At 46.6% G+C, this 23,186-nt stretch overlaps 1 protein-coding gene across 2 annotated transcripts in view; it reads left to right on the forward strand.

Annotated features, from left to right (window-relative positions):
* The window catches only part of SRGAP3 (SLIT-ROBO Rho GTPase activating protein 3), a 143,324-nt gene extending 128,901 nt beyond the window's left edge, over positions 1–14,423 (forward strand). For both annotated transcript variants that reach the window (XM_075321585.1, XM_075321586.1), the window contains exons 16-22: positions 625–730; positions 8,444–8,671; positions 10,863–10,942; positions 11,855–12,035; positions 12,147–12,296; positions 12,383–12,710; positions 13,137–14,423. In XM_075321585.1, the coding sequence (XP_075177700.1) occupies positions 625–730; positions 8,444–8,671; positions 10,863–10,942; positions 11,855–12,035; positions 12,147–12,296; positions 12,383–12,710; positions 13,137–13,553 (1,490 nt within the window). In that variant the 3' untranslated portion in view covers positions 13,554–14,423. The remainder of the gene's footprint in view (positions 1–624; positions 731–8,443; positions 8,672–10,862; positions 10,943–11,854; positions 12,036–12,146; positions 12,297–12,382; positions 12,711–13,136) is intronic.
* The last annotated feature ends 8,763 nt before the right edge of the window (positions 14,424–23,186 follow it).

Here is a 23,186-nt window from a genome sequence, read left to right on the forward strand (position 1 = left end):
CCGGCATCGTTAGTGGTATTGTAGTGTGTGACAGCTACGTGCGATTGCGATTGAACGAAAAACCGTTGATCGCATACATGTTGTTCAATTACTAAAAATTGAACGTCAGGTTGTTCAATGTTCCTGAGGTAGCACACATCGCAGTGTGTGACACCCCGGGAACGATGAACAGATCTTATCTGCATCCCACGGCTCCCGCTGGCTGTGCGGAGGGAAGGAGGTGGGCGGGATGTTTACGTCCCGCTCATCTCCGCCCCTCCGCTTCTATTGGCCGGCTACCATGTAACGTCGCTGTGATGCCGAACGTCCCTCCCACTCCAGGAAGTGGATGTTCGCCGCCCACAGCGAGGTCGTATGGAAGGGTAAGTACGTGTGACGGGATTTAATCGTTTGTGCGACACAGTCAAGAAATTGAACATGCCGCACATACGATGGGGGCGGGACACATCGCATACGAGATCGCATGTGTAATTGTAAGGTGTAAAGCAGCCTTTATAATCCAGGGCGTCTTGCAAACTGAAAAATACGGTATGTGGCCTTTGGAAGCAAGGAATATACTAAGGGCAGTTGAACAAGTTGGATTTTCCTTCCCTGGGCGCTAACGTTTTTCTCCTTTATTTTCAGAGATAGAGAACATGTCAGAGCGGGTCCATCACATCCGCCAGATCCTCATCACGTTGCCCCGAGCCGTCCTTGTGGTCATGAGATATCTCTTTGCCTTCCTCAATCAGTGAGTCATTAGTAGACGCAGGCTACTTAAAAAAGGGGGTGCAGCAAAGGTAGCAAGCTGAACAAACCATTGAAGCAGTGACTCAGTGCTCCAATGTGAAATCATAGAAAGATCCATCATAGCATACAAATCAATGTGCTCAATGTGTATATATTACACATACATGGTAAAATCAGGGTAAAAAAAAGGGGTGAATGTGACCATGACCAATATGACTGATCTATGAATGAACCCTTAGCTCATGTTCACATGTAGTTTAAATACTGTTTTTTTTCTACTGCGGTTTTTGTGTGCAATCATACCAATTCATACAAAGTGGATTTCATGGAAACTCCCGCCCACTGAGGATTAATGACACTATCGAGGTTTGCACTTTTTGTTATTTTTTTTCTATAGGGGGTCAAGAAAGTGCAGTTGCATTTTTACAGGCCCTTTTCAAAGTGTGTGATATTTTAAATAACACATAAAAAAGGGTAAAATGTATAAAAAATACAATAGTGCATATTTCCATTGTGAATTTTGGTGCAGAATAGAAATACAACAAATTTACACATGGCCTTGTGTTGGCACGGCCTGGAGGAAGAAGGTGGAGGGCAGTGGTGACCTACAGACATGAATTAGTCAAGGCTGCCCCTTGCTGGCTGAGATATTACTGAACACTAAGGGGTACTTTGCACACTACAACATCGCAAGCCAATGGTAGCGATGCCAAGCGCGATAGTCCCCGCCCCCGTCGCAGCTGCGATATCTTGTGATAGCTGCCGTAGCGAACATTATCGCTACGGCAGCTTCACACGCACTTACCTGCCCTGCGATATTGCTCTGGCCGGCAAACCGCTTCCTTTCTAAGGGGGCGGGTCGTGCGGCGTCACAGCGACGTCACATGGCAAGCGGCCAATAGAAGCAGAGGGGCGGAGATCAGCGGGACGTAAATATCCCGCCCACCTCCTTCCTTCCGCATTGCAGGCAGGACGCAAGTAAGGAAAAGTTCCTCGCTCCTGCGGCTTCATACACAGCGATGTGTGCTGCCGCAGGAACGAGGAACAACATCGGACCTGTTGCTGCAGTGAAATTATGGAAATGCCCGACACTACATCGATGATACAATTTCGACACTTTTGCGCTCGTTAATCGTATTAACCCCTTAAGGACGAAGCCAGTTTTGTCCTTAATGCCCAGGCCATTTTTTGCAATTCTGACCAGTGTCACTTTATGAGTTCATAACTCTGGAACGCTTCAACGGATCCCCGTGATTCTGACATTGTTTTTTCGTGACATATTGTACTTCATGATAGTTATAAATTTAGAACGATATTTTTTGCTTTTATTTGTGAAAAAATCGGAAATTTGATGAAAATTTTGAAAATTTTGCAATTTTCAAACTTTTAATTTTTATGCCCTTAACCCACAGAGTTATGTCACACAAAACAGTTAATAAATAACATTTCCCACATGTCTACTTTACATTAGCGCAATTTCTGAAACAAAATGTTTTGGGGTTAGGAAGTTAGAAGGGGTCAAAGTTCATCTGCAATTTCCCATTTTTTCAACAAAATTCACAAAACCATTTTTTTAGGGACCACATCACATTTGAAGTGACTTTGAGAGGCCTAAGTGACAGAAAATACCTAAAAGTGACACCATTCTCAAAACAGCACCCCTCAAAGTACTCAAAACCATATCCAAGAAGTTTATTAACCCTTCAGGTGCTTCACAGGAACTAAAGCAAAGTGGAATGAAAAAAGCAAAAAATAAAATTTTACCTAAAATGTTGCTCTACCCCAAATTTATTCACTTTTAGAAGAAATAACACAACAAAATGAACCCCAAAACTTGTTACCCACTTTCTTATGAACGCGCCAATACCCCACATGTGGTCAGAAACCTTTGTTTGGACAAATGGGAGGGCTCGGAACAGAAGGAGCAATATTTGAATTTTGGAAAGCAAATTTGGCTGAAATAGATTGCGGGCACCATGTTGCATTTACAGGTCCGCTAAGGTACCTAAACAGCAGAAACCCCTCACAAGTGACACCATTTTGGAAACTAGACCCCTTAAGGCTTCTATCTAGGGGTATAGTGAGCATTTTAGATCCACAAGTACTTCACAGATTTTGATAACGTTACGTTGTCACATTGGAGATTTTAATTTTTTTCTCAAAAATGTTGCTTTAGCATCAATTTTTTCACTTTTTCAAGAGGTAATTCCAAAAATTTGACCCCAATGTTTGTTACCCACTTTTTTATGAGCGCGGTGATACCTCACTTGTGGTCTGAAACCTTTGTTTGGAGAAATGGGAGGGCTTGGAACGGAAGGAGCAATATTTGAATTTTGGAAAGGAAATTTGGCTGAAAAAGATTGCGGGCACCATGTCGCATTTGGAGGACCCCTAAGGTACGTAAACAGCAAACAAACACCACAAGTGACCCCATATTGGAAACTAGGCCCCTCAAGGAATTTATCTTGATGTTTGGTGAGTACCCTGAACCTCCAGGTGCTTTACAGAAGTTTATAACGTTGAGCCATGAAAATAAAAAAATAAAATTTTACCACAAAATTGTTACTTCAACCAGGTAGCTTTTTTTTTCACAAGGGTAACAGGAAAAAAATCACCATGAAATTTATTGCGCAATTTCTCCTGAGTTTGTTGATATCTTGTATGTGGTGGAAATCAACTGTTTGGGCACACTACAGGGCTCAGAAGAGAAGGAGTGCAATTTGACTGCAAAATTGGCTGGAATCAATAGCGGACGCCATGTTGCATTAGGAGAGCCCCTGAGGTGCCTAAGCAGTGGAGGTCCCCCACAAGTGACCCCATTCTGGAAATAAGACCCCTCAAGGCTTTAATCTAGGTGTATATTGAGCATTTTGAATCCACGAATACTTCACAGAATTTGATAAGCTTAGGTTGCCATATTGAAATTTTTCATTTTTTTCACAAAAATGTTGATTTAGCGACACATTTTTCACTTTTTCAAGAGGCAACAACAAAACGTGGACCCAACAGGTTGTTATCTAATTTCTTGTGAGCGCAGGGATACCCCACATGTGGCCAAAAACCTTTGTTTGGATAAATGGGAGGGCTTGGAATGGAAGGAGCACCATTTGAATTTTGGAAAAGTTGAAGTAAATTGCGCGCACCATGTCACATTAGCAGGGCCCCTTGGGCACCTATACATCAGAAACTCCCCACAAGTGACCTCATTTTGGAAACTGGACCCCTCAAGTATTTTATTCAGGAGTATAGTAAACATTTTGAATCCACAGGTACTTCACAAAAATGTTGCTGTAGCAACAAATTTCTCACTGTTAAGGGGGCTTTACACGCTGCGACATCGCTAATGCGGAGTCGTTAGGGTCACGGAATTGGTGACGCACATCCGGCCGCATTAGTGATGTTGCTGCGTGTGACACCGATGAGCGATTTTGCATCGTTGCAAAAACGTGCAAAATCGCTCATCGGTGACATGGGGGTCCATTCTCGATTATCGTTACTGCAGCAGTAACGATGTAGTTCGTCGCTCCTGCGGCAGCACACATCGCTATGTGTGACGCCGCAGGAACGAGGAAGCTCTCCTTACCTGCCTCCCGGCCGCTATGAGGAAGGAAGGAGGTCGGCGGGATGTTCCGGCCACTCATCTCCGCCCCTCCGCTTCTATTGGGCGGCCGCTCAGTTACGTCACTGTGACGCCACACGGACCGCCCCCTTAGAAAGGAGGCGGTTCGCCGGTCACAGCGACGTCGCCGGGCAGGTAAGTATGTGTGATGCGTCTGCGCGATGTTGTGCGGCACAGGCAGCGATTTGCCCGTGTCGCACAACAGATGGGGGCGGGTACCCACGCTAGCGATATCGGGACCGATATCGCAGCGTGTAAAGTAGCCTTTAGGCTATGTGGCCATGATCCAGCGACACGGCGTCTAGTACCCAGTGTCAGCCTCCTGCAGAAATGTGAGTGTTGTCCACGGGAGAACGCAGCTGCCCATGCCCACGATTTGGGTTCAGGCTGCTGTGGACTTTAGTTCTATTCTACCTGCAAAGAACACTCATCTCCGCAGCATAAATTGACATGCTGAGGCTCGGGAAGCTGCGCCACAGGTCGATTTATGCTGCGGAGAAAAGAAACACAGTGGGCACGGGATTTCTAAAAATCCTGCCACTGTGCTTCTACTGCACAACGCAGCGTTATGGACGCAGGGAAAACACTCTGCGCCCAAAACGTTGCAAACCCTGATTGTGGGCACACAGCGTAAAATGCTACAATGGATGAATGGATAGATGTCAAACATATATAACGTCCCACCCCCTGCATATTCTAAGCTGGCGCCCTTTAGTGCCTTTCATGTGGCACTAAAGGATGCCTAGCCTTGTATTTAGCCCAAAAAAAAAAAAAAAGAATTAAAATAAATGACGTGGGGTCCCCCCTATTTTTGATAGCCAGCTAGGGTAAAGCAGACAGCTGTAGCCTGCAAACCACAGCTGACAGCTTCATCTTGTCTGGTGATCAATTTGGAGGGCTCCCCAAGCTGTTTTTTTTTTTTTAATTATTTATAAATAAATAATTAAAAAAACAAAACAAACATGGGGTCCCCCCAAATTAGATCACTAGCCAAGGTGAAGCTGACAGCTGGGGTCTGGTATTTTCAGGATGGGAAGAGCCATGGTTATTGGACTCTTCCCAGCCTAAAAATAGCAGGCCGCAGCCGCCCCAGAAGTGGCGCATCCAATAGATGCGCCAATTCTGGCGCTTCGCCCCAGCTCATCCCGCGCCCTGGTGCATTGGCTAACGGGGTAATGAATGGGGTTGATACCAGGTGTGTAATGTCACCTGGCATCAAGCCCAGCAATTAGTTATGTCACGGCGTCTATCAGCTACCCGACATAACTAATTGACAGTAATAAGAAAAAAAATTGACAACAAAAAAAAATTTATTTGAAAAAACACTCCCCAAAACATTCCCTGATTGACCAATTTATTGAAAAGAAAAAAAAAATCCACTATAATCCATTTGGACGTCCCACGTCGACTCTGGACCTTCTAGAATATGGGGGACACGTTCAGGGAACGTATCCCCCATTTTCTAGGAGGGCAGACCCTCCATTTTGAGGAGAGTGGGTGCAAAGAATCTGCACCCACTCTCCCCGGGTCACAGCTGCACAGTGCCGAGCAGCCAGCACAGCTCTCTGAACACAGGAAGCTGTCAGCTGCTCGGCACATGTGACCGGAGTCTGCTGTGAAGGAGCCGGAGGAGGGGGCCGCGGGGGATCAGCGCTCCGGTATGTATGACACCGGGGAACACCGGGGGGGGATAGGGGGGGACCCGGCAGGGCTTAGGGAGCAGGTTTCTGTCGTATGTGTTATGGCACATACGACAGAAACCATAGGAACACTGTAAATGTGGCCGGCGCGCTGCTGTGATCTCCGATGCGCGCGGCCATCTTGGATTTTCGGGAGGGGGTTGGGGGTCGGGGGGGGCACTTTGGGGATACCGAGGGGACCGGAGGGAACCGGAAAAAAGATTTATCTCCCATCTGACATGTTTGATCATGCCAGATGGCAGATAAATCATTTTTTACCGGAGCGGTCATTTACTATAACTTGATGATCGGTATACGGTGTATACCGGTCATCACGTGACTGGGGACCGGAAAAACCGGCCCGAATCATGATCTCCGGGGTCTCAGCTACCCCCGGCAGCTGAGACCCCGGAAATTTTCTGACTCTGGGGGGCGCTAGACCCTTTTTTCCGACCGCCGTTTTAAAACGGCAGAAAGGAATAAGTACCCTTTTTTAGTGCCGTTTTAAAACGTAACGCGGTCGTAATGGGGTTAAAAAGGATTCACATACTCTGATGTCGACAACTACGCCGGATGTGCGTCACTTTCGATTTGACCCCACCGACATCACAGCTGCGATGTCGCAGTGTGCAAAGTACCCCTTAGGCCCTGTGCCTGCGGATTTTGACGCGGATTTTCAGAAATCTGCCGCAAAATCTGCATGTCCATTGTGAAGACAGCAAAGTCTATGAGAATTCTAGAATTGCTGTGCCCACGTTGAGTGTTTTTCCCTTGCATATTTAGTGCAGATTTTTTTTTTTCTGAACCAAATCTGCACCAAATACGCAAGGGTAAAATAAGCAATGTGAGCACAGCACTTCTGAATTCTCATAGACTGTTAGCTTCACAATGGACATGCAGATTTTGCTAAAAGATTTCTGAAAATACGCGTTAAAACTACACAGCGTGGGCCTTATTATTCTAAATGGTAGAAGGTCTACAAACTATGTCATATGAAGAACGGCTAACCGCATTAGGGATGTTTAGTTTGAAAAAGAGAAGGCTGAGAGGAGACTTAATAGCGGTCTACAAATATCTGAAAGGTAGTCACAGTGCAGAGAGAACTACCCTATTCTCATTAGCACAAGGAAGTACAAGAAGCAATGGGATGAAACTAAAAGGAAGGAGATTCAGATTAGACATTAGGAAAAACTTTCCGACAGTGAAGTGAGGGCAGTCAGGGAGTGGAACAGGCGACCACAGGAGGTGATGAGTTCTCCATCAATGGAAATCTTATAGCGGAAACTGGATAAACATATAGCTGGGATGATTTAGGAAAGCCTGCACTTGTAATGGCATAGTCTGCATGAAGAAGGTGGAGGGCAGTGGTGACCTACAGACATGAATTGGTCAAGGCTGCCCCCTGCTGGCTGAGATATTACTGAACACTTATTCTAAATGGTAGAAGGTCGGGAAACCCTGTCATATGAAGAACGGCTAAAAGAACTAGGGATGTTTAGTTTGAAAAAGAGAAGGCTGAGAGGAGACTTAATAGCGGTCTACAAATATCTGAAAGGTAGTCACAGTGCAGAGGGAACTACCCTATTCTCATTAGCACAAGGAAGTACAAGAAGCAATGGGAGGAAACTAAAAGGAAGGAGATTCAGATTAGACATTAGGAAAAACTTTCTGATAGTGAAGTGAGGGCAGTCAGGGAGTGAAACAGGCGACCACGGGAAGTAGTGAGGGCAGTCAGGGAGTGGAACAGGCCACCACGGGAGGTGGTGCGCTCTCCATCAATGGAAATCTTATAGCGGAAACTGGATAAACATATATCTGGGATGATTTAGGAAAGCCTGCAGTTGCAGGGGGGTTGGACCCGATGACCCTTGAGGTCCCTTCCAACTCTATAAAGCTGCAGAGTAATCACACTGCTTATCATAATTGATACAGTGCAGTCTCTGTTACCTTCTGCTAGTCAGTGGGTCCCATGTCCTTCAGATCTCTACATGGTTGAGGGGCTCAGATTATGTTTCTAGTGCCTGCAGTGATGTGAAAACCCGTCAAGACCTTCCATCCCACTAATTAACAGGGACTGCAACATATCCAAAGCTCAAGTTCTTTACTGTTCTCGATATCTCTGCTTGTAGTGAATGATTGAGAACAATCACTATTGACATCCAGGGACGTCATGTACTAAACATTGCAATGTTTGTTAGAATGTATCAGTCTGGAGTTCAGACCGTACACTGGACACAATTGTAACAAACCCTCAGCTGTGAGGAGCATTAGATCAGAACTGGTTTCTCTCAAAGCTTGGGGTGCGTGGATGTTCCCATCACTGTTTCTACTCCTCATATAGACTTTTCCTATCTTATCAGTGGGTGTAGGGGTATATGACCTTGTGGCTTCAATGATTGTGGGTTTTTTTCCCCAGTTTATCCCAGTACAGCGATGAGAACATGATGGATCCTTACAATCTGGCAATCTGCTTTGGCCCCACATTAATGCCAATCCCCGATGGACAAGACCCGGTGTCCTGCCAGGCGCACGTCAATGAGGTCATCAAGACAATTATTGTGAATCATGAACTGATCTTCCCCTCTCAGCGTGAACTGGAGGGGCCGGTGTACGAGAAGTGCATGACGGGAGGCGAGGAGTACTGGTGAGCGCCGTCACATACATTATAGGGATTTTTTTTTCTTCTAAATCAGAACATTTTTATTAATAAAATTGCACATTAACATTTGTACAGAAAAAGCAATCAGTGGAACAAAGATCTTCCCTGTTACATGGTATTATCATATAGTATTGTTATCCATAAAACACTATAAAGTTGTCATCTTTTCCACAAATTCTTTTTTTTTTTTTTTTTTTAAACAATCCATCCAAACCCCCCCCCCCCCCAATAACATTACAGAGTATTAATATCCTTTTCTTTTTTGATGTATATACATTGGAATATTTACCATTCAGCTAAAATGGTTAGCTTCCATATGTAATAACCGTACTTATATAATTTAGCCTGGAATGATATAGATCACTAGTGCTCATGAAGTCATAAGATGCCCTATGCTATGCGCTCTATGGTAACACTAACACTCAACCAGGGTCCTCAGATGTTGTCAAATTTCTTGATTGCCTTTCTCTTTCTATATACCCCCTTTTTCCAATCAAATAATACTCTAACTTATTTATTAAAGGGAATCTATCACCAGGTTATTGCCACCTAATCTGAGATCTTCATAATGTAGAGACAGAGACCCTGATTTCAGCGATGTGTCACTTACTGGGCTGCTTAGTGTTGTTTTGATAGTCACTGTTTAAGCAGCAGGAGATTATCATTACAGGACTACATGGTGTGCTGCAGGTAGTCCAGCATATTCATAAGCTCTGTATAACTGCTTGATCTGCAGCAGAGAATGACAGCAAACAGCTCAGTAAGTGACACATTGCTGGAATCAGGATCTCTGTCTCTACATTATGCTGCTCTCAGATGGGGGAGCAAAAACCTGGTGCCAGAATCCGCTCAACTCTTTAACTGTCGGTGGTTGAGTGTCTAATCAGTGTTGTACAATAACTTTGCGTACCTGATAAAATGTTCGCAATAGACCTATAGCTATCAAGGATTCAAAATCGGCTGATTCTTCCAAATACCCAGTATGCAGATTTTGGGGTCCATTTGGGTTTGCCCATCAAATACCCTTTTTATTAAAGATAGAGGGTTTTTTCCAGTAAGAGCCCAATCTGTTGCACTCCCAAAATGGGTAACAAATGCGCATCTCTTGTTACACATCTTGGGCAATTTGCGTTTGGACAAACCCCAATTCTAAATTCATTCTAGTTCTACACCTACTTTATATGTAGTCACATATTCCAATACTGTAATAAAATGTCAGATAATCTGTGGACGCAGCGATGAACTTATGGAAGATCCATGCACCTGTGAAGAGTGCACAATAAACTATAGCATTACCCACTGGTGGACACCGACAGAAGAGGGATCCTGTGCAAGAACAATATATGGGCCCTTTCAGTCCAATAACTCATCAAAATGCACAATTCCACCTGCTTTGGAGGTAGAAATGGGCCCCAACCTCTTGGGCCCCTGTGCGGCTGCACAGGCTGCATTACTTATATGCCTGCCCCTGATATTACCCTCTTCAGTATGAATTACATGTCAGCTGGATATCCGGCATTATTAAAGGGGTTGTCCACTACTTTTACATTAATGGCCCATCCTTAGGATAGGTCTTAAATGTCTCATCAGAAGGGGTCTGACACCCCGCAGCCCCACCGATCAGGTGTGCTCGGTACCGGTACCGGCAGTGGCAGCAGGCAGCTGGAAATGCTCAGTTCTGGAGCTGCCCTGTCTTCTGATAGCAGCCACGGCCGGGTACTGCATATCTACCTCCTATTGATCTGTATGAGTGGCGGATTTGCAGTACCCGTCCGCGGCCACTATCAGAAGACGGAGCAGCACCGGAACTGAGCGTTTCTGGCTGCCTGCTGCTGCCGCCGCCGGGTCCAAGAACAGCTGATGAACGGGGATGCGAGGTGCATGACCCTGGGCAATCAGACATTGATGATCTATCCTAAGGATAGGCCATCATTGTAAAAGTAGTGGACAACCCCTTTAATATGTGCTTTTCATGTATACACATGACTATTCCTTAGTCTGGAACTCCTCAGTTTTATGAGTACAGAAACCATAGGGATTGTCCAGGATTACAAGAAGCAGCCGTATACTGAGCCAAGAAGGTATTTCACTTAGTGAAATAAAATAAAATAATATATTAATAATAATAATAAAATAGGACCAGCCAGAATATTGATTTTCTTGTGTCTCCATCTAGTGACAGCCCTCACAGTGAGCCTGGTGCTATAGATGAGGCGGACCATGATAATGGCACAGAGCCGCACACCAGTGATGAAGGTACGGTATAAACCTGCTGCTATTGTATAAGGGAAAGCTCCGGGACGCTGCTCAATTCCTTATAACCTTCTATTTACAGTTAGTGAATAGGAACCTTCTGGATATAATTGTAGAAACCGTTAAGTATTAGGCCTCTTGATGTAAAGTAGAATGTTCTCATTCACTGACAGTAAAGCGGGCTTTACACACTGCGATATCGGTCCCAATATCGCTAGTGTGGGTACCCGCCCCCATCTGTTGCGCGACACGGGCAAATCGCTGCCTGTGCCGCACAACATCGCCCAGACCCGTCACACATACTTACCTGCCCAGCGAGTTCGCTGTGACCGGCGAACCGCCTCCTTTCTAAGGGGGCGGTCCGTGCGACGTCACTGAGCGGCCGCCCAATAGAAGCGGAGGGGCGGAGATGAGCGGGACGTAACATCCCGCCCACCTCCTACCTTCCGCATTGTGGCCGTTAGGCAGGTAAGGAGAGCTTCCTCGTTCCTGCGGCGTCACACATAGCGATGTGTGCTGCCGCAGGAACGAGGAACAACTTCGTTACTGCTGCAGTAACGATATTTGAGAATGGACCCCCGTGTCACCGATGAGCGATTTTTGCACGTTTTTGCAACGATGCAAAATCACTCATCGGTGTCACACGCAACGGCATCGCTAATGCGGCCGGATGTGCGTCACAAATTCCGTGACCCCAACGAGTTCGCATTAGCAATGTCGTAACGTGTAAAGCCCCCTTAAGCAGTGATCTTGATAGTGGTGAATCCAAGCACAAAGTACATTAGAAGGTTTCCTGAGAAGAGTAATGTCTCCCCCTAGTGGCTGCTGTGTAGAATGCAGCTGGAGCTCTAATATGATGATTACTGGCTGATGGCTTCTACAAATCCTTATACATTTTTAATTCTGTCTTCCTAGAGGTTGAGCAAATTGAAGCCATAGCTAAATTTGACTACATGGGTCGTACACCTCGAGAATTGTCCTTTAAGAAAGGGGCATCTCTGCTTCTGTACCATCGAGCTTCAGAGGACTGGTGGGAGGGTCGTCACAATGGAGTGGATGGATTAATACCGCACCAGTATATTGTGGTCCAAGACCTGTGAGTAATCCAGACATGGCCATATGATGGCCAGATAGTTATGTGAGCGGTCATTGTCACGGTCAGCAGTGCTATTATCTCACCCCTCTTTATGTGACATTCCCCTTATAGGGATGATGCGTTCTCTGACAACCTGAGCCAAAAAGCGGACAGCGAGGCGAGCAGCGGGCCTCTTCTAGATGACAAATCCTCCTCCAAGAACGATATCCAGTCACCCACTGAGCACCTCCAGGAATACACCTTTGCTGGGATTTTGGGCAGGTCTGTGATGGATAACTTTAGCTTCCCATGTATTGCAGCATCATCCCCAAAAATGCAGATTAATAACCCATCTTTATATATTGTAGGGTCCGGCTAAGATCTGATGGAGCGGCGATACCCCGCAGGAGGAGTGGAGGAGACAACCACAGCCCCCCACGAGCTCTGGGGCCCTGTATTGACACCCCTCCCCGAGCCGCGGCCTGCCCCAGTAGCCCACATAAGCTGTCCCTGAGCCGCGGACGGGTGGACAGTCCAGAAAAACGGAGAATGGCGACATTTGGAAGTGCTGGGAGCATTAATTACCCTGAGAGGAAAGGATTAAATGATGGGATGCCCCTCAGGGCGGTCACTGGAGGGACAAGACACAGCAGCCTGGGGGACCACAAGTCCTTGGAGGCAGAAGCTCTCGCTGAGGTAGGGAGGCGGCCATGGTCCTTGTTACATGTGCGAGGCACAAGGAGCAGGACTCCACACAGCACTTTTATGTTTCCTATTTGATGATCACAACGGCGTGTGTGTGGCTAAACTGCAGTGATCGGAGCTAGCTCTGATCTCAGCTCTTAAAGACTAGTACTGGCTGTATAACACAGTCAGCACCAGCCATATTTAGTACAGGCTCAGCTCATGAGCACACTCCATACACCCGATATGGGATGTACATCTACATCACATTTTGGGAAGGGGTTAAAAGAATTTTACTGAACAAGGGATTTTATAATGTATGTGTGAATATTTTACCTAGGTCGTACATTTACTGTTCCTAGACGTTGTGATTTTTAGAGTTTTGTTCCCTCCATCAGTAGGGTAACCATAGAATGAAGCTTGCATTTTCCATTACAGGACATTGAGAAGACCATGAGCACGGCGCTGAATGAGTTACGAGAGCTGGAACGGCAAAATACGGCCAAACAAGCCCCAGACGTTGTGCTGGACACTCTGGAACCCATGAAGAACCCATCTCTGAGCACCCCAAACTCTGAGCCAGTCAGCCCCCTGCACACCATCATGATACGGGACCCGGACGCTGCCATGCGGAGAAGTAACTCCTCCAACACGGAGATGATGACCACCTTCAAGCCAGCGCTGTCTGCTCGTTTGGCCGGTGCTCAACTGAGACCACCACCTGTGAGGCCGGCCCGGCCAATGGTCCAGCATCGGTCCAGCAGCAGTAGCAGCTCTGGGATGGGCAGCCCGGCTCTCACCCCTACAGAGAAAGTGTTTCCCAATAATTCCTCAGAGAAGTCTGGGACTATGTAACTCTATGGTGATGGGCCATACTGGAAATAGTTGTAGATGACGTGGTCGGCAGAGGGGGCTCCAACGTTTACACTATATATATGCCCTCTTTTCCATGTGGAAGCTGGCCAAACATCTCTACGTAACATATACGGGGACATGCGTCGCTCCATCTTCAGCCCGTTACCCAAACCTTCAGATTGCCTTAAAATGCGTCAGCGCCATTTGGTAAATCCACTTTCCGTTTTTAGCGTTTTCATTCCTTGGTTTCTTGTAAATTGTGCGGAAGAGATAATGATATATATGTAGGGTATCTGAGGCGGCTTCTGTAGGGTGAAGGAGACTTTTTAAGCCTGGGTTCTTGATTTTCCTTTGCTGGGGCGTCCATATGGCGAGTAATGACTTGGATTGACAGGTATCCTAGTCTGGAGCGATGTGTAAATTTGTACATAATTACTCCGAAATGTCAGCTTTGTTGTTAACCGTCTAGGCCCCAGGCCGTGCGATTATAAATATATATATACGGACATATAAATAACCGTACATCTCATGTAGGGCAATGTGAGTTATGCTTGAATCCTCAGTTTTGTTGTGTCACTGGAAAGGAGGTATATACGCACCACACTACAATGAGCCCCTAGACTTTACCTCCATGATTTTATCATGAGGTTCTGTAGGATTCAAGCTTGACCAAGAAATAGCACAGGAGATAGAGCAGAGTCTTAAGGAACAAAACTGGAGGCCGACCTGGGCATGCTGGGATTTATAGTCACCAAACAGACCACACTAAGGATATAAGTCCTGGGAACATGACTGAACTAGCTGAAAATGGGTCTCGTAATCCATCATTATGCTGTCAAATTCAAAATAAAGCAAGGAGTATTGCAGAAAGTGTAGCTGTCAGTTCTCCTTACTCGTCAGAACCAGATTCTGGTGCATAGGGGGCACTAATGTAATGTTAGAAAGCTGAATAGTCAAAAACCACAGCATTTGTCACTTCCAATTCTCCAACTCCACTTCACTAATCAGGAGGTGATGGTGATCACAGGAGAAAGCGGGCGGTGCCCTCCTGTCACCCCAACATACGAACCACCCGACCTGCACTGTGCCTGCTAATTACAATATGTTCACCTTCAGTCTCTGTACTATGGGAAAGACCATGGAAATCCCAAGAACCTGCAAAAAATACTTCTAACAAGTCATTATTAATGAGAGAATATGCCAATCACCATATTTGGATTAATTTTGGATTCCTATTATAAACCAATATGGACATTTTTGAAATATACAGGATAGAAAGTACAAAGGGCTATGTTTACACTGGGGTTATGTTGAAATCTAAAGTCACACTATTGTTTGTAGGAGCCGAATCCTAGTAACTTATCTTCTACATTCACCACATTACTACATTTTGAATATAGAATTATCCTACATCCTGTATTATACTCCAGAGCTGCACTCACTATTCTGCTGATACAGTCACTGTATACATACATTACATTACTGGTTCTGAGTTACATCCTGTATTACACTCCAGAGCTACACTCACTATTCTGCTGATACAGTCACTGTATACTGTACATACATTACATTACTGATCCTGAGTTACATCCTGTATTACACTCCAGAGCTACACTCACTATTCTGCAGTCACTGTATACATACATTACATTACTTATCCTGTACTATACTGCAGAGCTGCACTCACTATTCTGCCGATGCAGTCACTGTATACATACATCACATTACTGATCCTGAGTTACATTCTGTATTACACTCCGGAGCTTCACTCACTATTCTGCAGTCACTGTATACATACATTACATTGCATATCCTGTTCTATACTGCAGAGCTGGACTCACTATTCTGCCGATGCAGTCACTGTGTACATACAGTACATTGCATTACTGATCCTGAGTTACATCCTGTATTACACTCCAGAGCTGCACTCACTATTCTGTAGTCACTGTATACATATATTACATTACTTGTTCTGTACTGATCTGAGTTAAATGCTGTACTCACTGTTCTGCTGGTGGAGTCACTGTGAACATACATTTCTTATTCTGTACTGATTCTGATTTACATGCTGTATTATAATCCAGAGCTGCACTCACTTTTTTGCTGGTTCAGTTACTGTGTACATACATTACTTCTGTACTGATCCTGAGTTACATCCTGTATTATACTCCAGAGCTGCACTCACTATTCTGCTGGTGCAGTAACTGTATACATACATTACATTACTTATCCTGTACTGATCCTGAGTTACATCCTGTATTATACTCCAGAGCTGCACTCACTATTCTGCTGGTGCAGTAACTGTATACATACATTACATTACTTATCCTGTACTGATCCTGTGTTACATATTGTATTATACTGCAGAGCTGCACTCACTATTCTGTTGGTGCAGTCACTGTGTACATACATTACATTACTTATCTTGTGTTATACCCCAGAGCTGCACTTACTAATCTTGTGGAGTCACTGTGTACATACATTACATTACTTATCTTGTGTTATACCCCAGAGCTGCACTCACTATTCTGCTGGTGGAGTCACTGTGTACATACATTACATTACTTATCTTGTTTTAAACCACAGAGCTGCACTCACTAATTTGCAGGCTTTAAAACAGAAATGTCCCATCATTCCCTGCTTGTTCATTCTCTGTCTGCAGGTTTTTCTTCTGTGCACTATGGGAAGTCTCCTGTTTACACCTGGTTCTGATCGCTCTGTAGCATTATAATAGCTTCGCTATGTTGTTAGAGGGGATTCAGGCACCTGCATGTTGACTGTTTCCATTAACAACTAGCAGAATTGTAATAAGTAATGTAATGTAGAATGGTGTTCATGTTGGATTGACTATAAATCAACTAGGTCCCCTCCTCTGTGAATCATCTAGATTCAGTAGCCTTTTTTAATTTAAGGGACTTATCCAACTTGTCCAATGCCATAAACATGCCAACAATTGATCGAATGGCGTCCCTCACTGTATAAAGCTGCATATGTACTATTAAAATCTCACCCCATTCTGTTACTACACTTCTAAAAAAAAGTAAAAAAAAAGCCAAACAAATTCAATAGTGACACCGATGTGGTGCAATTTCATATTGTCTGTGAGCAATGCCCGTAATAGAAGAACCAAATAAAAAGAGAGCAGAAAAGTCACCATTATCTGAAATTGTTGCTTGTGCATATGCTCATCTTATAAAGTCTGGGCCATCTTAGTGATGCTCCTTGCATTTTGTGATACTCAAGGAAGTCTATAGTTATAAAGCACATTAAACAAGTGGAGATATTTACCATCGGAAGTGGTGATAAGTGACATCACTCTGGACCCTGCACAGGACTTTAGATTGTCCAAACCATGCAGATATGTCTTTATATGCACATAATATTCTGCTTTTACATTTATGTTCTGTAGCGAGCTAAGAAGCACAAGTCCTGGAAACGTAGCGATTATTACCAGGAATATGTGAATATTTGATACAACGTTGCGATCTGAACATTCCATTCCTATTGTAGAGCAATCAAGGGCTTCTGAGCTGAGCACAAGCTTGGGGTATGCGCACACATTAAGTACCATATTTTCCGGTTTGTAAGACGCACTTTTTTCCCCCAAAACTGGGGAAAAATGGGGGTGCGTCTTACAAACCGCATAAGGCTTGCCAAGGCGGCAGTGTTGGCGCAGGGTCGGAGATACGGAGAATTCGGAGGGGGTGTTCCTGCAGTGAAGCAGCTCAGGAGGGTCAGTGTGCAGCAGCGGAGGGTTGGCGATACTGCGGGCTTGTGGGGTATCGCGGTGGTGGGAGCCGTTATCTGCCGGTGGGCTCGGAGGAGGTGGTGTCGCGGTTCAAGAGGGTCAGTGTATGGCAGCAGAGTGTCAGCGATACTGTGGGCTCGTGGGGTGTCGCAACGACGGATGCCATTGATCTAACGGCGGACTGTGGGCTGCTTTGAATCGCCAGAGGTTGACACAATGGTCTTCAAGAAAATACCTGTAGAGGCCAATCTGCGTACGTGCCACCTCCGTAGCCATATTCTTGAAGTCCACTGCGTCAACCGCCAGCAATTTAAAGCAGCCTGCAGTCCGCCAACAGATCAATGGTGTCCGCCGCTGTAACACCCCACAACAAGCCTGCAGTATTGCTGACCCTCCGCTGCCGCACACTGACCCTTTTGAGCAGTGACACCCCCTCCTCCGAACCCACCGGCAGATCAATGGCACCCACCACTGTGACACCCCACGAGCCCGCAGTATCGCAGACCCGCCGCACAGTAACCCTCTTGAGCCAAGACACCCCCTCCTCTGAGGGCACAGCATCATCTACCCTGCCTCCTGGGACCTTCCTGAGCCGCTCCACCACCGCCGGTGAGCTAATATAAGAGGCACTAGGATGTTAAATCGGGCCCTCATATTAACAGTAAAAATTATTTTTTTCCTATTTTCCTCCAAATTTGGGGTGCGTCTTATAATCCGTTGCGTCTTATAAAACGAAAAATACGGTATTTGGTGCAGAAATCTGCATCTCATGGCAGGAAAATAGCAGCAAAAAAGTGTGTTGCCATTTTTTTTTATACGTTTTTGGGGCAGATTTCTTCCATTCACTATGGGTGAAAATTGCAGCAAAAAAGCTGAAAAATATTGACAAACTGCAGATTTAAATTGGCACCAAACCGGCAAGGAGAAAATTCTCAATGTGTGCATGAGACTTCAAGTTTCTCATTCACTTTGCTGAACCACTGAAAGCAATGCGACAAAAATGCAACGCATGCACACAGCCTAAATATACTTGACTGCGTGACATGGGGGGGCAATGTACAGAACCAATGGCTCATATTAGAGCTAGTGCACTGATTCATCATAGTCTTTTCTCATTTTTTATTTTTTTTGCTGGAGTAAAAATGGTTCTAATAGTCATTATTAAATTTGCGCCTTTTTATGTTAATTTTACTTGGTTTCGTCTGTTTTCTTTGTTCTACAATGTGGGCGCGTTTTCCCTTATCTGGATGTTTTATCATTTGGGACTTTCAAAATGTTACAACATTTTTGCATAATTGCAATAATAATAATAATAATCAGTACCTTATTGAACTATTGAACAATAATAATAATCAGTACCTTATTGAAGTATAAAAGCGACAGAAATATAGGACGGGGGCCCCATAGCTTTCATCATAAAGCCTCTAATGGTGCTTTGTGCTTGGCCTTCAGTGGCTGAGTATGCATAAATCCAGGTTAATAGGGTCTAATCTCTGCGACCACCATAGAGAATTGAGAATTGTGGATCTGCTTTAGGTGGTCTTGTATGTAAGATACAGAACAGTAGAGCGCACTCTTCTATTTTTTAACTTTCTGGTGGAGGAACTGGACATATTTGGTTACAAAGACTGGTTTCCCCCAAAGTAAAAAGGTTATAACTTCAGAATGTGGATGATTGGGCTCCATAGAAATGGAATTCATATTGTTTGGCTCTAGAGTTTTCAGTGAATGGCATCGGCCATGGCAGGATACTTTGGTTACCTATGAGAATTTACAAAGAGGTGGTGCGTCATTAATAACATTTTTTACTAGTGGTTTTCATCACCCTATGCACTGATCAAAGCAAAGTAGATATGACCTGCAATGATGCCCACATGGAGGGGAATTGACCATTTTAGCTTTCTCTAAAAAAGAATGCCTCCCCCCAACCAAGAATTCTAACAGCTCCATTGAAATCAAAGAGGCAATGCTGATTCCGAAGCCAAACAGTAAAACCCTTCATGCTATGCCCACTTTGTCATGTACATTATATTGCCCTTATGCATTTAAAATTAAAAATTAAGCAGCTCATGAATTTAAAGGGAATCTGTCACCAGGTTTTTGCTACCCCATCTGAGAGAAGCATAATGTAGAGAAAGAGACCCTGATTCCAGCAATGTGTTACTTACTGAGCTGTTTTCTGTCATTTTGACAAAAGCCTTGTTTTATCTGCTGCTGATCTAGCAGTTATACAGAGCTCATGAATATGCTGGACTACCTGCAGCACGCCAAGTACCGTATTTTTTTGGATTAGAAGACTCACTTTTCCTCCCAAAAATTTGTGACTGTCTGTGCGGGTGGCCAGCCGGCTGTCTCTCTGTGTGGGCGGCTCTATGTGCGGGTGGCCAGCCGGCTGTCTCTCTGTGCGGGCGGGTCTCTGTGCGGGTGGCCAGCCGGCTGTCTCTCTGTGTGGGCGGCTCTCTGTGCGGGTGGCCAGCCGGCTGTCTCTCTGTGTGGGCCGCTCTCTGTGCGGGTTGCCAGCCGGCTGTCTCTCTGTGTGGGCGGCTCTCTGTGCGGGTGGCCAGCCGGCTGTCTCTCTGTGCGGGCGGCTCTCTGTGCGGGTTGCCAGCCGGCTGTCTCTCTGTGTGGGCGGCTCTCTGTGCGGGTGGCCAGCCGGCTGTCTCTCTGTGCGGGTGGCTCTCTGTGCGGGTGGCCAGCCGGCTGTGTCTCTGGGCGGGCGGACTTTCTGTGCGGGTGGCCAGCTGTCTGTCTCTATGCGGGCGGCTCTCTGTGCGGGTGGCCAGCTGGCTGTCTCTCTGGGCGGGCTCTATATGCGGGTGGTCAGCCGGCTGTCTCTCTGGGCGGGCTCTATATGCGGGTGGCCAGCCAGCTGTCTCTCTGTGCGGGCGGGTCTCTGTGCGGGTGGCCAGCCGGCTGTCTCTCTGTGTGGGCGGCTCTCTGTGCGGGTGGCCAGCCGGCTGTCTCTCTGTGTGGGCCGCTCTCTGTGCGGGTTGCCAGCCGGCTGTCTCTCTGTGTGGGCGGCTCTCTGTGCGGGTGGCCAGCCGGCTGTCTCTCTGTGCGGGCGGCTCTCTGTGCGGGTTGCCAGCCGGCTGTCTCTCTATGCGGGCGGCTCTCTGTGCGGGTGGCCAGCTGGCTGTCTCTCTGGGCGGGCTCTATATGCGGGTGGTCAGCCGGCTGTCTCTCTGGGCGGGCTCTATATGCGGGTGGCCAGCCAGCTGTCTCTCTGTGCGGGCGGGTCTCTGTGCGGGTGGCCAGCCGGCTGTCTCTCTGTGTGGGCGGCTCTCTGTGCGGGTGGCCAGCCGGCTGTCTCTCTGTGTGGGCCGCTCTCTGTGCGGGTTGCCAGCCGGCTGTCTCTCTGTGTGGGCGGCTCTCTGTGCGGGTGGCCAGCCGGCTGTCTCTCTGTGCGGGCGGCTCTCTGTGCGGGTTGCCAGCCGGCTGTCTCTCTATGCGGGCGGCTCTCTGTGCGGGTGGCCAGCCGGCTGTCTCTCTGGGCGGGCGGCTCTCTGTGCGGGTGGCCAGCCGGCTGTCTCTTTGTGTGGGCGGCTCTCTGTGCGGGTGGCCAGCCGGCTGTCTCTATGCGGGCGGCTCTCTGTGCGGGTGGCCAGCTGGCTGTCTCTCTGGGCGGGCTCTATATGCGGGTGGTCAGCCGGCTGTCTCTCTGGGCGGGCTCTATATGCGGGTGGCCAGCCAGCTGTCTCTCTGGGCGGGCGGACTTTCTGTGCGGGTGGCCAGCTGGCTGTCTCTCTGGGTGGGCGGCTCTCTGTACGGGTGGCCAGTCGGCTGTCTCTCTGGGCGGGCGGCTCCCTGTGCGGGTGGCCAGCCGGCTGTCTCTTTGTGTGGGCGGCTCTCTGTGCGGGTGGCCAGCCGGCTGTCTCTCTGGGCGGGCTCTATATGCGGGTGGTCAGCCGGCTGTCTCTCTGGGCGGGCTCTATATGCAGGTGGCCAGCCGGCTGTCTCTCTGGGCGGGCGGACTTTCTGTGCGTGTGGCCAGCTGGCTGTCTTTCTGTGCGGGCGGCTCTCTGTACGGGTGGCCATCCGGCTGTCTCTCTGGGCGGGCTCTATATGCGGGTGGCCAGCCGGCTGTCTCTCTGGGCGGGCGGACTTTCTGTGCGTGTGGCCAGCTGGCTGTCTTTCTGTGCGGGCGGCTCTCTGTGCGGGTGGCCAGCCAGCTGGCTCTCTGTGCGGGCGGCTGTCTGTCTGGTTGTGCGGGCTGCGGTGGCTGTGTGGAGCAGGGCAGTGCGGTGGGATTGCCAGATGCTCTGGCTGAAAATGATGGTGTCGGGGCGTATGCAGATGGAACTCTCGGCTCAAGATCTTGTCATTGAGCGGAGAGCTCAATCTGCGCACGTCCCGCTCCGGGCGCCATTTCTTCAAAGCCCGCTCTGCCGACAGAGCATCTGGGACACCTGCCGTACTGGCCTACTCCAGACAGCTTCTGCTGCCAACACAGACCCCATCGCTGCCAACACAGACCCCTGTGACTCCGCTCCACCACTGCTGCCATGCCCCCCCTCCAGTAAGACAACACTGAAATATAAGACGGACCCCCCCCCCTTTTTTTTCTTTTACCTTTTATGTCTAAATTTGGGATGCGTCTTATAATTCAGTGCATCCTATAAAACGAAAAATAAGGTAGTCCTGTAATGATAATCCACTGATGATTAAACAGTGATTTTATCAAAACTACACTAAGCAGCCCAGTAAATGACATATGGCTGGAATCAGGATCTCTGCCCCTATGTAATGCTGCTCTCAAATTAGGTTGAAAAAACCTGGTGACAGATTTCCTTTAAAAAAATCCTATTAGATTTTCACAGCTCCTGCTGGGGGTACGTGGCTCCATAGAAAGACTACAAGCAAACCGTACACAGTCTCATACTATATTCCATTTCTCCTCCTTTTCTGCATAGGAACAAGTAGATTATAGCTCAAGAGGAGTAAGATTACGGAATCAAACAGAGTTTGTACTGTTACCATGGAAACACATAGGTGTGCACATGAGCTGCATAAAGAAAACAATAGGATTTTATTAAACTAACTATTGCAGAGTTGCTTCAGTTTTCATAGAGGGAATAAAAAATGATGGTAAGGATGGACTTAGCCTTTATTTGCTACACTACGGCCGCCCCAAACCCACATACTGTGATGAAGGCATCTGCTGCGGTCAGAGGGAATCATGGACAGCTTGCAGCTCATCTCACTACTCCAGATGTTCAGAATATTGTCTCACCTCGTTACTCATATCTGCTTATCTCAAGTCTGAAATGTGAAATATCTGCAGCATCTGAGGTTCTCCACCCAGAATTCTGTGCCACAAGAAATAGCCCATTATCTCCCTTATTCCCTGGTGCAAAATTCAGTGTAATGCAACAAAGGGATATTCCACTTGTTGGGCAATATATAAATGTATGTATAAATATATACAATTATGGCTAAAATAAAAATGTTGGCACCCTTGAAAGTGTTAAAGAAAATTAAATATTTCTCTGTAGAAAATTATTGCAATTGCACGTTTTGTGTTATTTCCTCTGTGTATTGAAACAACACAAAAAAGGCAAATTGGACAAAATCTCACACAATTCCAAAATTGGCCAGACAAAATTGTTCTTACCTTTCCAAAATTGTGGGTAAACAAATTTGTTTCAAGCATGTGATACTCATTGAAACTCACCTGTGGTAAGTAACAGGTGTGGGCAATATGAAAATCACATCTGAAACCAGATAAAAAGGGGAGAAGTTGACTCAATCTTTGGATTGCGTGTCTGTGCGTGTCACACTAAGCATGGAGAACACTAAGGGCTCATGTGCACGTAACTGCTGAATATTCTGCAGCGATTTGACAGCACATGTGCACTTCAAATCGCTGCAGAAACACTGCATAATGG

The sequence above is a fragment of the Anomaloglossus baeobatrachus genome, chromosome 8, assembly GCF_048569485.1.
Source record: "Anomaloglossus baeobatrachus isolate aAnoBae1 chromosome 8, aAnoBae1.hap1, whole genome shotgun sequence".
NCBI classification, from domain to species: domain Eukaryota; kingdom Metazoa; phylum Chordata; class Amphibia; order Anura; family Aromobatidae; genus Anomaloglossus; species Anomaloglossus baeobatrachus.